General features: G+C 43.5%; 2 protein-coding genes across 4 annotated transcripts in view; both read left to right on the forward strand.

The window, feature by feature from the left end:
* The window catches only part of ZBED1 (zinc finger BED-type containing 1), a 219,687-nt gene that overhangs the window by 157,755 nt on the left and 44,303 nt on the right, over positions 1-17,629 (forward strand). Inside the window, exon 6 of the transcript XR_010597662.1 lies at positions 10,945-11,152. The gene's annotated coding sequence lies outside the window, so the exon portion shown is untranslated. The remainder of the gene's footprint in view (positions 1-10,944; positions 11,153-17,629) is intronic.
* DHRSX (dehydrogenase/reductase X-linked) overlaps positions 1-17,629 on the forward strand; it is a 219,683-nt gene that overhangs the window by 157,751 nt on the left and 44,303 nt on the right. For all 3 annotated transcript variants that reach the window (XM_065580770.1, XM_065580769.1, XM_065580771.1), the window contains one exon: positions 10,945-11,152. In XM_065580770.1, the coding sequence (XP_065436842.1) occupies positions 10,945-11,152 (208 nt within the window). The remainder of the gene's footprint in view (positions 1-10,944; positions 11,153-17,629) is intronic.

Here is a 17,629-nt window from a genome sequence, read left to right on the forward strand (position 1 = left end):
TCCAACCTAGACCTCCCCCACTGCAACTTGAGACCATTGCTCCTTGTTCTGTCATCTGCCACCACTGAGAACAGCTGAGCTCCATCCTCTTTGAAACCCCCCTTCAGATAGTTGAAAGTAGCTATCAAATCCCCCCTCATTCTTCTCTTCTGGAGACTAAATAATCCCAGTTTCCTCAGCCTCTCCTCATAAGTGGGGGGGGGGGGATAGCTCAGTGGTTTGAGCATTGGCCTGCTAAACCCAGGGTTGTGAGTTTAATCCTTGAGGGGGCCACTTGGGGATCTGGGGCAAAATCAGTACTTGGTCCTGCTAGTGAAGGCAGGGGGCTGGACTCAATGACCTTTCAAGGTCCCTTCCAGTTCTAGGAGATGGGATATCTCCATATATTATTATATTATATTATTAAGTCATGTGCTCCAGACCCCTAATCATTTTTGTTGCCCTCCGCTGGACTCTTTCCAATTTTTCCACATCCTTCTTGTAGTGTGGGGCCCAAAACTGGATACAGTACTCCAGATGAGGCCTCACCAATGTTGAATAAAGGGGAACGATCACGTTCCTCGATCTGCTGGCAATGCCCCTACTTATACAGCCCAAAATGCTGTTAGCCTTCTTGGCAACAAGAGCACACTGTTGACTCATATCCAGCTTCTCGTCCACTGTGACCCCTAGGTCCTTTTCTGCAGAACTGCTACCTAGCCATTTGGTCCCTAGTCTGTAGCAGTGCATAGGATTCTTCCGTCCTAAGTGCAGGACTCTGCACTTGTCCTTGTTGAACCTCATCCGGTTTTTTTTTGGCCCAATCCTCTAATTTGTCTAGACATGGAGCCATTGCTCACTATCCGTTGAGCCCGACGATCCAACCAGCTTTCTGTCCACGTTACAGTCCATTCATCCAGCCCATACTTCTTTAACTTGGCGGCAAGAATACTGTGGGAGACAGTATCAAAAGCTTTGCTAAAGTCAAGGAATAACACATCCACTGCTTTCCCCTCATCCACAGAGCCAGTTATCTCATCATAGAAGGCAATTAGGTTAGTCAGGCATGACTTGCACTTGGTGAATCCATGCTGACTGTTCCTGATCACTTTCCTCTCCTCTAAGTGTTTCATAATTGATTCCTTGAGGACCTGCTCCATGATTTTTCCAGGGACTGAGGTGAGGCTGACTGACCTGTAGTTCCCTGGATCCTCCTCCTTCCCTTTTTTAAAGATGGGCACTACATTAGCCTTTTTCCAGTCATCCGGGACCTCCCACGATCACCATGAGTTTTCAAAGATGATGGCCAATGGCTCTGCAATCACATCCGTCAACTCCTTTAGCACCCTCGGATGCAGCGCATCCGGCCCCATGGATTTGTGCTCATTCAGTTTTTCTAAATAGTCCCAAACCACTTCTTTCTCCACGGAGGGCTGGTCACCTCCTCCCCATATTGTGCTGCCCAATCCAGCAGTCTGGGAGCTGACCTTGTTTGTGAAGACAGAGGCAAAAAAAGCATTGAGTACATTACCTTTTTCCACATCCTCGGTCACTAGGTTGCCTCCCTCATTCAGTAAGGGACCCACACTTTCCTTGACTTTCTTCTTGTTGCTAACATACCTGAAGAAACCCTTCTTGTTACTCTTAACATCTCTTGCTAGCTGCAACTCCAAGTGCTATTTGGCCTTCCTGATTTCACTCTTGCATGCCTGAGCGATATTTTTATACTCCTCCCTGGTCATTTGTCCAATCTTCCACTTTTTGTAAGCTTCTTTTTTGTGTTTAAGGTCAGCAAGGATTTCAGTGTTAAGCCAAGCTGGTCGCCTGCCATATTTACTATTCTTTCTAGACATCGGGATGGTTTGTTCCTGCAACCGTAATAAGGATTCTTTAAAATACAGCCAGCTATCCTGGACCCCTTTGCCCTTCATGTTATTCTCCCAGGGGATCCTGCCCATCTGTTCCCTGAGGGAGTCAAAGTCTGCTTTTCTGAAGTCCATGGTCCATATTCTGCTGCTCTCCTTTCTTCCTTGTGTCAGCTAAACTCCCTGAAGATTCCGTCTGCACTGTGTTTGCTCCATCTCAGGGCTAAGCAAGACTTTCCTGCAGTTGCCACTCTGGTCTACTGCGGGCTGTGCCAGGTCCAGGTCTGGGCACTTGAACTGAGAGCAGGGAGCCTGTCTCTCCTGTGCTTTCAGTGACCCCCATGCAGGGAAAGCAGGATGGAAGAGGAAGCTGCCTCATTCAAATACAGAGGGAACAAGAGCTAGACCCCTTGAGGGAAAAGGGAGGAAAGAGATTGGGACAAGGAGTCTGGGTGGGCAGAAACTGGAGTGGGAGTGAGAGAAAATGGGAGTTGAGATGGGAGGAGTTTAGGACTGGCTGGGCAAAGGAGACTGGAACTGAGAACCAGTGCAGCAGCAGGGAGGAGAGACAGCCCTGAGGAGCTGGAGTAGTGGGGTCGGAGGCTGAGCAAAGAAACAGGGACAAGGAGCTGCTTGTACAACGAGATTGGATGAGGAGCCCAGGAACAGAGATTGGGACTGGGAGCTGGTGGGGATGGGGAACATGAGCGGGAGAGGGGAGGGTGATTGGAGGTAAGAGTGGGGGAAATGATACAGATCAGATCAGGAGCCAGGGAACTGGGTCTGTCTGGGCAAGGAAACTGGGAGGTATGGTGGGGGGTGACACTGGATCTGTCTAAGTGAAGAGAATGAGATGGGGATGAGGAACAGGGGAGAAGAAACAGAACTGGGACAGAGACAGGTTGAAGGGGAAGGGTTCAAGCTTGAGGTGAATGGGCAGAAGAGGCAGTGCCCACTAGAGAACACTCCTCCTCCAGGCATTGGAATGGAACCAGAGATACCCGAGACTCACCATTCCTCTGCTGTCAGCAAATATGTCTGAAACCCAATGGCAAAGTGGCCCATCACTCTCTGATCCTGGCCCACATAGAGGATTTCAACCTTTGTCATGTATCTGACGAAGTGGGCATTCACCCATGAAAGCTTATGCTCCAATACATCTGTTAGTCTTAAAGGTGCCACAGGACTCTCAGTTGCAACCTACTACTGTTTTCAGTTAAACTGTTAGCTCAAGTGGCAGAGGTCTATATGGTGGATCTATATATGTTCCAACCTTGCCGATGACCCTGTGGGTGTCAATATGATGCCACACAATGGAATTTCTGTATTTTTAGTTTGCTTTTTTAAAATCTAGGAAATTACATGCAAAAAATTGTTAGGAAATGACAGAATTAAGGTTACCTGTGCAACCCCCTGTGTAGAAAAAATAGTATGTGATCATTTAATTAAAGACTGTATCATAATGTATAGGCACAAGTGGGCCAAATTATGATTCCACAGGTAACTTTCATTCTCGCATTTCCTGACTATGGAGTGACTTGACTTTGAAACCTTAATAATGTTCTTTTAACATAGATTTTGTGTGTAGAATATCAGTATAAAGATGCCAGTATAATTAAAGCAGTACAACCCCATAGTGTGGATGCAGTTATCCTGGCATAAAGGTGCTTATGCTGGTATTCCCGTACAGAAGGGGAACAAGCTATACCAGTATAAGATACCTGTTTACCAGTATAATTGTGTGCACAATAGGGATTGCACTGGTATAACTATTTTGTAACTATATAAATTGTACTAGCGTAGTGGGCATGACGATGTTGGTAAAAAAATCACATCCCTAACAGAAATAGTTACACTGGTATAAAAACTATGTGTAGACAATGCCTTTGTCCTCTCATGTGGAACAGCCTTCTGTTCATTGTTCCCCCTCGAATTTCTTTTTTAGAACATACTCTTCCTTTGTAAACCAGAGGATAGCACATCTGGGAATAATATAAAGCCTGTGAAAAATACTTTGAGAGAGAGTTTCAGCTTCTCTGCAAAGTGAATTGCATGTAAATATGTATAACTGAGCCATCTCGATGCCTAGCATTGCCTTGTGCTGCCATAGATGGAGACTTAGGTGCAGTAGCAATGCCCTCAGAGCTGGGTGACATTTTTTGTCAGAAATTTTTTGATGACAAATGCAAATTCAGCAACACTGAAACATTTCATGAATTCATGTCGGGTTTTGTTTCAGTCAGGGAGAAAAAAAGTTCTGAAAAAATCAAAATGTTTCATTTTGACATTTTCTAAATTTAAACATTTCAGTTTCTCAGTTTGAAACAATTTTTTGTTTCATAATTTCCTGTTTATTTTTATAGCCAAAACAATCAAATGTTTAAAAAGGTTAAAATCAAAATCAAACATTTTAACTTTATTCAGTCCTAGATTAAATATTTTACTTTTCAATTTGCAAATAAAAATAATTGTTTTGACTTCAACCAGAAATTATCCCCACCCATCAGCAAACTGAAAAACCTGTTATTTGCACAGCTCTCCTTGGGACTCCTGTTCCCTGAGCCAGTTGAAAACAGGCAGGCAAGGGAGACATGTTGATTACTCCAAGCGGGAGAGAGTTTAAATCTTTTGTGTTTTTGTGCCATGCTTGATTTATTTAAAGTAAAAATTGAGAAATATAAATATCTTTAAAACAAAACAAATTGAAGCAACTCTTTGTAAATAACAGTCTTTCTTTAATAAATCCTTTGTTTTAAAGCTTTTAAAATACATTTACTTACACTATTTCATTTCTCATGAAAGCAAAGTAGCAATGCTTATAATCAACTCTAGAACAGCCAGCCACTGTGTAAGTTCCTACATACAGTTCTGTGAAGGTTCCTTGGTCCTGACCTGTAACACTTACTATGCCAGTCCTGAACCTCTTGTTATGCCATGTGCACGATGGACTAGTATGAGATAAGCCAGCCTTTTAATAAAACGCTTTTTTCATTGGCTTCCTCCCCCCGGCCAAGGGAGAGGTTTCTTTAGAAAAAAGACAAGGCGCTTCACAATGCCATTTCTCATTGAGCAACTGTATATCTCAAAACTTAGCAAAAACTCCCCGTTATTCACCATTCATAGAAGATAATCATTATAAATGCCTTCTTATTAAGTGTAGCTAATTAAAACATTTATGTATACAACAATACTTCTAAATGCAACTCACTAGACTATAACTATCTTTACAAGAATGGTCTTTCAGGACAGTTAATGAAGTACAATATTTTTGCTTGTGCTAATTTATTATTATTAATTATGTATTTTGCAGAATCTCATGGCAGCATGGCATTTTATGCGGTTCTCAGTATGCATGCTGTCCGTCCTCTGCTTGGATACTTCAGTAATAATGGTTATTCAATCACAAAGCAAAAGCCCCATTAGCAGCTTAGTTATTAATTCATTTTCGAATGTCATATTTCTATTGGTGATGTCTGTTTAAACAAAGATTTCTGGAGTCAATCCAGCTGAATCAGAGAAAATAACATATAAGACAGTTGAATCAAAACAGAGATTGTGAATGCTAGTGGTCTGTATGTTGCCATTTCTTCTTTGAATCCACTTTCAAAGCCACTCTAAAAACACTGGGGAGAATTACTAGTCCCAAGGCAATTTGTAATGAAACGAGTCTGAAAGATATTGTTATATGGTTTCCGTATCAGAAGAATACTAATATCCCTCTCAGCTCCAGGTAGTTTGCAATGAGGATATAAGAAGGAAATGCTGCATGTTCTTGGCATCAAATAGTCTCTGAGCTATTGGAAAAATAGAAATAGCTTTTGTTCTTTACTTCACCCCTTCAGGGCCCATGAGTAAAGCTGATGATGTGTCTGAACAAAAGAAAATCAATAGTGTACCACTTAATACCTACTGAATGTTAGTTAGTTAATAATTTAAAAAAAGAGAGCTTGTTACACTTGTGAGGTTTACCCTGTTGTCAGAAAACCAACCCGGTTCAGTTGTTCACTGTACATATGCTCTGTCTTCCTGTAGCTATGGACATTAAAACTGCTCTTCCTCGAATTGCAGGAAAGGTTTTTCACTAACCTTGATGTGAATCTCTTCAAAGCCTTTCGGAGAATGGGGAAAAATATTTGTTGAATACTGAAAAATCTCAGTTTGTCAAATTTGTTGTTAGATTAATATTAGTTAACAAATTCTTTAAAAAAAAAAAAAGAGAGGAGGAGGCGGAGGAAGACATTCTAGCAGAAATGACTTTGCCTGCTCAAGGACTGAACAAGAATTTCTGCAAAGAGGAAACTTTTAAGCAGTGACCAAAATAAAATAGTTTGATGAATTTATACTTTAGAATTCCCCCCCCCCCCCCCGTGAGTGGGTGTGAGCTCTCTCCCTCCTCATCAGGATCATAGGCATAGGCTCAGATTTGGTGCTGTGCCTCCTGGAGGTGCAGCCCAAAAGGTGGACCCCAGTGTGGGGGTGGAATGCAAAGGCATCTCTAAGCCCTCTTTGCACTCACCAAATTCAATGCATCTCCAGAGCTCAAAACGTCTCCTGGTGCAGCCCTGGAGCTGTTCTACTAGAGCTGGTTGAAATTTTTCATCCTAAACATTTTTTGGCAAAAAATGCAAATTCAGCAACACTGAAACATTTCGCGAATGCCTGTTGGTTTCGCTGAATTGTGTGTGTAGAAAAAAGAAAACCTCTAACAAAGTTAGATGTTTCATTTTGACACTTTCTAATGAAAGCATTTCCATTTTTCAGTTTTAACCAGTTTTCATTTCGAAATTTCCTCATATTTATTTTAAAAAATTCAAAAATGTTCAATGCTCGGAATCTAAATGAAAAGTTTCATTTTTCATCAAATGAAATGTTTTATTCAAGCAAAAATATTTTTGACTTTTTGATTTGCTGAAAATTTCACAAAATGTAGTGTTTTGGGTTGACACAAAACACATGTTTTTTTCCTGAGTTTTCAGAGTTGCTGGTGAACTGAAAAATCCATTATTTGCACAGCTCTAGCTCTAAGTTATGACAGCCTCCCCGGGCCTGCCTATGGCTTGTGACGGAAGCCAGAATGTCTATAGAAGCAAGCGTCACAGCTCTGTCTTCTTCTACCTTAACACACACCCCTATGTCTGGGCTGGCATGGGGACAGCATACAGCTGCCTACAGCAGCCTACTGGTTAGGGTTGCCAACTTTCTACTCGCACAAAACTGAATACCCTTGTCCCGCCCCCTGCCCTGCCCCATCTCTGAGGCCATGCCCCTGTCACGCCCCTTCTCTGAGGCCACGTTCCCCACTCACTCCATCCCCCCTCCCTCTATTGCTTGCTCACCCCAACCTCACTCACTTGCTCATTTTCACCAGACTGGCTCAGGGAGTTGGGGTGCAGGAGGTGGTGAGGGCTCCAGCTGAGGGTGCGGGCTCCGGGATGGGGCCAGAAATGAGGGGTTCAGAGTGCAGGAAGGGGCTTCGGGCTGAGGCAAGGGGTTAGGGTGTGGGTATGGGCCTGGGGTATGGGCTCTGGTATGGGGCCAAGGATGAGGTATTTGGGGTGCAGGAGGGGGCTCCGGGCTGGGGATGAGGGGTTCGGTGGGTAGGAAAGGGATCAGGGCTTGGGCAGGGAGCTGGGGTGTGGGGATGTATGAATGTGCCGGCTTGGGCGTGCAGACTGTAGGGTGGGGCTGGGGATGAGGGCTTTAGGGTGTGAGAGGGTGTCTGGGCTCGGATTGAGGGGTTTGGAGGGCTGGAGTGGGACCAGAACTAGGGCAGGCGGGAGGGGGCATGGGGTGCAGGCTCCGGGAGGGAGTTTGGGTGCAGAAGGGGGTTCCAAGCTAGGGCGGGGGTTGGGGTATGGGAGGGGGTCAGGGGTGCAGGCTCTGGCCAGCACTTACCTCAAGCAGCTCCCGGAAGCAGCAGCATGTCCCCCGTCCAGCTCCTACACAGAGGCACGGCCAGGCCAATGGGAGCTGCAGAGCCAGCATTTGGGGCAGGGGCAGCGTAGGAGCTGGAGCGGGGACATGCCGCTGCTTCCAGGAACTCGCAGAGCCACAGCAGGCAGGGAGCCTGCCTTAGCCCAACTGCGCTGCTGACCAGGCTTTTAACGGCCTGGTCAGTGGTGCTGACCGGACCCACTAGGGTCCCTTTTCCACTGGGTGTTCTGGTTGAAAACAGGACACCTGGCAAACCTACTTGTGTCTGTGCCATGAAAATTTTCCCTGGCCCTGTGGGCGGTGTCTGATTCCTACATGCTGAATGGGGGACAGAATAATCCAGTTCAGTTCAGAAGGAGCGCTTGGAGTTTCACATTTACTTTATTTTGGATGTGCAAGGCCCTCTGTGATCAACCTCCTGCCTTCTGATGCACTTAAACTGTTGTCAACATTACTGTCCACATATCTATTCAGGAGATACCATCACAGGACCTAATCACATCAGCCACACTATCAGAGGCTCGTTCACCTGCACATCTACCAATGTGATATATGCCATCTTGTGCCAGCAATGCCCTTCTGCCATGTACATTGGCCAAATCGGACAGTCTCTACGCAAAAGAATAAATGGACACAAATCAGACGTCAAGAATTATAAATTCAAAAACCAGTTGGAGAACACTTCAATCTCCCTGGCCACTTGATTACAGACCTAAAAGTCTCAATATTACAACAAAAAAACTTCAAAAACAGACTCCAAAAAGAGACTGCTGAATTGGAATTAATTTGCAAACTAGACACCATTAAATTAGGCTTGAATAAAGACTGGGAGTGGATGGGCCATTACACAAAGTAAAACTATTTCCCCATGCTCATTCCCCCACCCCTCCCCTACAGTTCCTCATATCTCCTTGTCAATTGCTGGAAACGGGCCATTTTCACTTTACTGCAGCTGAGACTCAGACTGGGACCCCAGCTTTACCAGGTTGGCCCAAAACTAAGCCTTCCCCAACTGAGCCAATGGATTCTGCAGGAAGCTTGTCTCAGCTTGAAGTTGCTCTATAACCTTCCTGCCAGTACCCGGCCCAAATGGCTGGACTGGTTTGTGGGGTAGGGAAGGGGGAATCCTCCTCCCTTCTCCAGCTTCAGGGTGTCTCCACCCTGCTGCTCCATGGAGGACATCAGCCCTGAATAACAATGCTTCAGTGGAGCTGAGGAAACGGAAGAGCACAACAGAAGCCCCGCGGTCTGGACACCGCAATTATAAAAAATATGAACTGACATGCAGATGAACTGCAATGAACTGGCTATGGAGTGCTCTTCCCATTTCGGGGATCTCAGAGATTCATAAAAATATCAGAATAACCTGCCAAACAGGGTCTTCAGAGAGCCCGAACAGATCACTTCTATCGAGTTTCTTATGCCATAAGGCTGCAAAGTGAGAGGGACTTTACCGAGGTTCAGCCTATGTCTTCTGTATAGTAGCATGTTACATTGCTTCTGAGCTACTCACTCCTTCCAATTTGTTCTTTTCCTCCCTACCCATGCTCTGTCTTCTTTCCACCTTTCTCTTGCTTCTTCACCTCTGCTTTCCTCTCCCCTGCATTTTCCCTTTCCCTTTCTTTTTCCTTCCACTATTGCTTTACGCCCTTCCCCTTCCTCCACCTCTCTCTCTTCCTAACTGTATAAAAGAGCTGTACATAGAAATGGGTACAATTATTTATCTCTGCTCTTACAGAATGCTCATGCCTCATTCCAGACTGTCACACACAGCCATCTATTTTTCAGTGTATAGGCCCATTAAGGAGTAGGAATTACATATGTATTAGAAAAAATAGCTACAGGAGCTTGCCATACAAAAAAGTACTCCATTCTTTCCAAGCACCCTGTAGCATAATGACATTGTTTGGCAATTGGACCCCAAAAAGGAAGCAGTGATACAAAAGCACAGTAGGAGCAAGTCAGACTGGGAGGTTCGTATGCCATCAGCAGTCTGTCTCTTGGTAAAAGATTTTTAATGGAAATGTGAAGCATCATTGGGAGGAAGCTGATATTCTTTCATGTCAGAGAGCACAATTAACCTTCCCATCATATGGTACTTAGTGTTTCAGAGAAAAAGCAGAAAACCTTCAAAACTATTAACTACATGAACAATATGCATCTCTGATTCTCTCAATAGTGAAATCCAGTTGTGCAGGAATTAAAAAAAATGAAATGTATTTCACAACTTTTGAATTCAATTTTTTTTCTTGATTTTATACATACGCCTTCCATATCACCCTGATACATGTAGCATTTTTGAAGTTGGGTGCTTCAAGTTATGCTCCTAAATCCATAATTAGGCACTTAAATAGAAGCTTTGAGCTGATTTTTCCAAGGTGTTGAACAACCTCAGTTTCCAGAGAAGTTGTTAAGAGCTGCAGCTGCTTGAAAATTAAACCACCTTTATATAGGGGCCTAACTATGGATTTAGGAGCCTAGCTTTAAGCACCCAAGTTTGAAAATACTGTGTATATAGATATACACAGTATGTATTTCCCTAATGATTCCTAATAAAACTCTCTGTGTGTGTATATACACTGTTTTGTTAATATTTATCAGGGTAGATTTATTTCTGCTCCAGCTCCCCCCACATGGAGACAGCTGTGGGGATGGGGATTTGCCCCTAGGGGAGGGGAGCTTTTAAAACTCCAGCCAGGATTCAATAGAAAAGTTTCCTGGAAGAGCACATCTGCTAATTAGCCTGGCCCTGCCCACTGGTAGGGTGGCAGGGAGCATTTTGCATTTCTGCGTTCCCACTCCAGATAGACTTACCACTGCCAGGGGCCCACAGGTTTGAGACCTGGTGCAAACCCAAAGGTTAAATTGAGCCCATCATTTTCAAAACACCTTAAAAAATTTACTAATTCATCCTTACAGTGCCGGAGGAAGGGAGGGATGATTCTATCCATGTTCAGGTTCGATAAACTGAGGTCTGGAATTTGTCATTTTTCTCCAGGGGAGTCAATCAGTGTCAGTTTTACAGTTCACAATTGCAATCACCAATCATCTGTCATGCTGAAAGTTGTGTTTAAGATGTGTAGCAGGAGTTTTGTGTTGCTTTTGTGTCAGGAATTCTCATTCAGTCTCTGAAGTCATCACACTTTTTCTGCACTTTCTTCCTTAGCGGGGGTGATGCTGGTCCCTGAAAGGAAAACAGAGGATGGATTTGAGGAGCACTTTGGCTTGAACTACTTGGGACATTTCCTGTTGACTAACCTTCTCTTGGAAACATTGAAGCAATCAGGAACTCGCAGTCGCAATGCTAGAATCATCACTGTTTCATCAGCCACCCATTATGTAGGGAGATTGCACCTTAATGATTTACAAAGCAGGTACAAATATCTTTTTTCTGTTTGCACTGGCCTGCCATAAGACTGCATAGATTAGAGTCAGTGTAAATTGTCATTCAATGTCAACTGTGATTTTCGTTTACCAGAGGCTCAAATAATTGCTGATACCATTAACTTTCATAATGCTGTGATAGGTTTTGGCTTGTGCAACCCTTCCAGTCATGGGTAGGAAAGAAAAATAGCATATAAACACATTTCTAAATTGAGCCTGTTTTACATTAGGCCTTGAAAATCTTTGGGCTCATTTCGGTTCTTATATAATTGTGATGAATGTGGTATAAAAAACATTAGACTGACTCCATAACCAGGACATGTAACTGGGGCTTTGTAAAATGGCAGAGATAAATACTAATGGATTCTGGATTCAGGTAATTGCCCTGCAACCAGATCCACAGGCAGATGCTGGCGCAGAGCCCCATCATAATTCCCCCCCAGTGTAACGCACCACTATTGTGGTATGCCAGAGCCATTCTTAGCTTAAAGGGTTTCAGTGCTTCTGGACTACTGAAACTTTGTGATCTGCCAAAGCCAACCACTCCTGCCTGGCTGGCTGGCTTTTAGCTTCTCCTCCACCCACACACTGTCTGCCTCTTCTTCCTTGGCAGCTCCACTGGCTGGCACACAGGTCTTCTCTAACTAGCCAGAAGCACTCTGTATAAGCTTCTCCTCAGAAACCCTGCCAGCTGGCTGCCACTGCATCATGTTGCAGATGGCATTCCTCCTGCTCAGGTACCATAACCCAGCCCCCTGCCTGCTTCTCCTGCTTTCCTCCACAGCTAGCCTACTATATCCCTGCTAAGCCTTTTGTCCTCCCTGCCTATTTGCCTTTTCCCTAAGTGTACACCTACAGCTGCTGCCCAGCTGCTCCTGCTCTCTTTCCATTGTCCTCCAGCTACACAGTACTCCCACTCCGCACACTGTGCCAGCTTTTCCTGTTCTGCTTGCAGCCTTACTGATCAGCCCCTGTGACTGACTGCAACCATCTACTCACACCCCAACATACCGGCTATGCCCCTTTGCCCGCTTCCTAGCTTTGTCACCCCCATGTCTTCTGAACTTTCCAAAAATGTTGACTGATTAAGGGGTTAATAGAATCCAAAAGTATATTAATGCCTTTTTTTAAGCTGGGCAAAGGTGCTGCATAGCAGCATTTTTCCAAATAGCAGACAATGTGACTCTGTTTTCTCTTTTGTGCAAGAAAATACAAACTTTTATGCTAAGTGAAACAGGGTTGCTTGTATCATAAGTAACTGCCTAAAAGTTATTTAATTAATTTGAGAGAGAGAGAATTGTGTTTCCAAGCACGATTTACTAACTAATTCAAATGGCTTTATCCTTGCAGTCAAAGTCATAGAGTTTCAGCTGGTTTCATACTGAAACTAAGCATTTCACATAATTTCCATATCAAGTCCTATCTCAGTCCCTATGACCCTTGAGGCACCTGGTCTGAGTTTTCATTTTGGAATGAAACCTAAAGCCAGACGGCTTGTGTCTTTTATTGGAATATTTCACATGTGAACACCACATTAAACTTGTCAAGACTTCCTATCTGATTTTATTCTAGGCTATCCATTTCATCACAAGTATATTGCATAATCTCTGCAGAGCAATTGTAATTCATTGTCTATGATCTGGATGATGCCATTTAATGCAGCTCTGCTATGTCTCTACATAACTACAGCTTCCTTTATTACAGAGAAACCTCTTTAATTTAGGATGTATTTTACCAGTAGCTCATTGTTATTAACTCTTTTTTTCAGGGAGATATAAACATAAATGTTTAATTTAGAAAAGCTGTGGCTTAATGTGTATAGGAAAAATCTTGCAGCAAAAGTGCCAGTGAGTTTTAGTATGCAGTCTTGGTGTTGCACAGTTGTAAATGAGGACAGAATCTGGCCAGTTCTGTGCATTTCTATCCCAGTGGGAGTTCTGCCTGAATAGAGAGTTCTGATCTACCATATATATATATGCCCACCAATGATTTCAAGAAGTGAATTGCAATTTGAACTCCAGACCTACATCTGTGAAAAGACAGCCCTCTCCCCAGATAGGAGAGGATCTCCACTTATTTTCCAAGTGCCAGATGAATAGTTACTCACACAAATAGCCCCACTCAAATCAGTGAACTTAGTTGTGTATGAGAGAGAGAGAAAGAAACTGCTCACCGATGTAAGGGAGTTCAATAACCTGGCCCTATGCCAGCATGGAGAACTATTACGGTATCATAAATACACAGAAATTGTATACGACTTGAGATGTGTTGATTCAGAGTAGGATATAACAACTTCCACACCTATAATAAATAAATCCCAGAATAATCATTACGGTATCGTTCATTGTGCTAATTCCTAATGATTTTCCCCTATTTCTTTCTTTTAAAAGTTTTTTAAAATACTGTACTAACATCACAGATTATGGCTACTTTTCTAATGTAATATAATGACCTAAACCCATAGAATCACGGTTAAAGTAGTCTTACCACCCTTACCTCACCCTTTCCTGCCTACATGGTGCAGTAACATTCATGGCTCTTGGGAGATTTCACATCACAGGACTCTTAAAGCTCCACGGCACACTACTTAGGACACTGTCTTGGACTGAACCTGGTGAGGAGTGAGTCCCCATAGTGCTTTTAAAGATGCAAATGCTTTGTTTGTGTTTTTTTATGCTGTGTGTGTGTGTGTGTGTGTGTGTGTCAAGTATCAGGGGGTAGCCGTGTTAGTCTGTATCTACAAAAACAACAAGGAGTCTGGTGGCACCTTAAAGACTAACAGATTTATTTGGGCATAAGCTTTCGTGAGTAAAAACCTCACTTCTTCGGATGCAACCGAATATGTGTGTGTGTGTGTGTGTGTAATGCCCCAGGGAAGCCAACATAGTTTTATGGCACTGTGTATCTCTGTCCATTTGTTCTGCTGAACTGCCACATTTTCCAAGAGACAGTGCCAAAATCACCCCTTATTTTGGCAGTGAAGATGACTGCAAAATCTGTGACATTATTTTTCACATACCTTTTTGTAATTTTGAGCTGCCTTTAGTTGGTTCTGATTGGTCACATGATATTGGTTCTGGTTTTCTGATTGGCTGAACATACCCCATATTATCAGGAGAGTTAGCAATATACTCAAAGGGAGATGATCTATTCTGTGTGCTGTCTCTGAGACAGTCTGGTAGAAATGTCGATAGAAGCAGGGATAACTGCTTATTATGCACTCATCCATCCGAAGACATTTCTGGGATTTTAAATTGGTGGTGCCCAACCTGGTGACCCATTAGTAACACCAGAGGACCCATCCTTCCATTTGAGACATCAGAGGGAAAGGTAGAAGGCCATCACTACTTTGGTGCACAAACACCAGGTAGGGTACTAGCCGGGGAGCTGACCTGTGTTAAATTCTCTGCTCCACCAGACTTCCTCTGTCACCTTTTCCATACTCTCTGGACTCCTTGTTAAGTTTTTCTTCTGTTTCTTTTTTTTTTTTAAATGGAACGCTTCACGAATTTGCATGTCATTCTGGTGCAGAGGCCATGCTAGTTGGATATAATCTGTTTTATCTGCCCTATACCTCTGTTCTCTTGCTCCAACTGCCCAAAATTCTGGTTTGACGTCACAAACCACATCGAGTACACTGGCCACAAAACAACAGGAGGATAAATGATTTTAAAATGGTCTCTTTCCTGTGAATAAAGTTACATAAAATATATACAGTGGCCCTTATGTTTCTCTTTCTCATGTTTGTGCTTCTAGTTCTCTGACTTCTCCATGTTTTTCTCCTGTTCCTTTCCCCCTTTTATATATCTATTAATTTGCATCTTTTTTTCTTTTGATCTCTTTGTTGTATTACATTCCTTTTCCCTCTGTTTCCTCTCTCTTTAATCCGTTTACTTGATTTCTAATTTTACATTTTAATCTTTTTTCATTTGTATATTTATTTCTCTATCTTCTTGGTCTTTTAGCTTCTGCCTCTCGATTTCTGTCCTTGCCTTTGTTTTCTTTGTCTGCTTGTTCTGCTTCTCCTTTCCACTTTCTTCTCCATTTTCACCTCCTCGCTCTCTGTTTGCTTCTCATGCTCTTGCCCTTCCACCCTCCCCCCAACCCAATTCCTCTCTTCTAAATGTTTATTTCTCACTAACCGGGCACGCTGTCTGGGTACACTATGACAAGACACATCTTGTTCCACATTGACAAAACCAGGGCCGGCTCCAGGCACCAGCGAAGGAAGCAGGTGCCTGGGGCGGCCAATGGAAAGGGGCGGCAGTGCGTCCATTGTCTGGGCGGCAGGTCCGGAGCGGTGGCGGCGACAGCTCAATCGGCACGCTCCGGATCGGCGGCAATTCAGTGGCGGGTCCTTCACTCGCTGTCTTGTTCCTCGGCGGCACTTCGGCGGCAGCTCAATCGGGTTCTTTTTTTTTTTTTTTTTTCCTGCCGCTTGGGGTGGCAAAAAAGTTGGAGCTGGCACTGGACAACGCATAGCTTGTTTCATGTGTTTTTTTGGAAAGGTAAACTCACAAGAGCAATGACTGTTCTCACAATCCTCTTGCTGAAGAACATACTGAAGAACATCAAACGTCTATGTGGTCTTTCAGATCCAGTCCATTTTCAACAGATCTCACGTGAGCCAACATAGGGAATAGGGATCCCTAAAGCGAATCATATTCCATCATCCACATTTTGAATAATACCTCTTTATAGAGTAGTGTACTCCATGAATGTATTCTGTGCATGTCAGAAAACAAAGTTGTGCCTGGAGGTGGGTGGGAAACAATTTTCTTGCCCCATGAGAATTGTTGAGATAATATGAACAAAACCCATTAGATTGGGTCAGTCAGAATGTTTCAATGTACATCTACACTTGGAGCTGGGGATGTAATTCCCAGCTTGAGGAGGCATACCCACACTAGTTCTGATCAAGTTAACACACTAAAAATAGTGTAGCTGTGACAATGTGAGTGGTGGAATGGGCCAGCTGCCCAAGTATCTGCCTCAGATGGGGTCATACTTGGATGTCTAGCCTCAGACACCATTCACACTGTGCCAATTTATTCATATCTTAAAATAGTTTGGTTTTAGTTCAGTTAAAAAATACTGGTGAAGTTTTGGTGAAGGTACAGGGGGGAAGACAGGACTAATTTCTTATTTTATCCAAACCATCTGCCTGTGAAGTTTTAAATTAAAGTGTGGAATAACCCCTCATTGCCCAGAAATGGCACCTAAGGTTATATCTCTCAGAATAACTGGGACTAGTGTGTATTTTTAATTGCTCATATAAGACTGGTAGAAAAATGTCTCTGCCAAGCCTGTTGTGTTTTTGACTAAATAAATATTTTTTGTAAAAGGTGTCTGTTTTCAACAACAACAAAAAATTAAAATTTTCATTGAAAACCCAGATGCCAAAAAAATGAGCTATTTTAGCTGAAAACTGTAATATTTTGATTTGGAAATGCTGCCACAATGCCTCCTGTGAATTGTAGTTCGGTTGCTTCATGTCCCTATTCTCCTTCATGGGATGGGCTCCCTGGCCGGACTACATCTCCCATAATGCACCATCACAACTCTCCGAGGGGGTTGACTTTTGTGCATCATGGGAGATATACTCCAACCAGAGAGCCCAGCCTACAGAGGAGAATGGGAGCTTGAGGCACTGGAACTACAGTTCCCATGAGGCACTACAGCAGCATTTCCAACTCAAAATATTTTGATGTTTGGATGATCTATTTTGGTTTTCAGCTGAAAATTTTCAGTTTTCAAATTACCACTGAAAATCAAAATTGTCTACAGATAAAAGCCCCATTTTTGACCAGCTGTATTACATAAGAACATAAGAGCGGCTATACTGGGTCAGACCAAAGGTCCATCTAGCCCAGTATCCTGTCTTCTGACAGTGGCCATGCCAGGTACCCCAGAGGGACTGAACAGAACAGGTAATCATCCCCTGTCACTCATTCCCAGCTTCTGGGAAACAGAGGCTAGGGACACCATCCTTGTCCATCCTGGCTAAAGCCATTGATGGACCTATCCTCCACGAACTTATCTAGTTCCTTTTTGAACCCTATTATAGTCTTTGTTATCTGTGTTCCCCTAAAAACCAACCCAGGGTCACACTTGTATTAGTTTTATTACAATGCTGCTGTTAGGTCAGATAGAAAAGAGATGGAGCTTATTCATACACGCACACATTCACCGCATTCATACCCTCATTCACCCACACACTTACACAGGCGGAGAGTTACCGGAGACCGAGAGGCCGAAGCATGGGAGATCTGGTGTGTCCGCCTGTGGTCATGAATCCAGGCTGCTGAGCAGCTACTTGTGTGCATGGCTGCTTCCTTTTTCTGGAACTGGGCAGCTCCTGTCACGTACACTGAGTTTCCCTTCTGTGTCCATCACCGAGAAGCATTCCCAGGCCAGTTCCTTTCATGCATACCAGGTTCTTCTTCGTGATTGCCTTCTCAGGGCAG

The sequence above is a fragment of the Chrysemys picta genome, chromosome 1 (assembly GCF_011386835.1).
Source record: "Chrysemys picta bellii isolate R12L10 chromosome 1, ASM1138683v2, whole genome shotgun sequence".
Taxonomy (NCBI): Eukaryota; Metazoa; Chordata; order Testudines; family Emydidae; genus Chrysemys; species Chrysemys picta.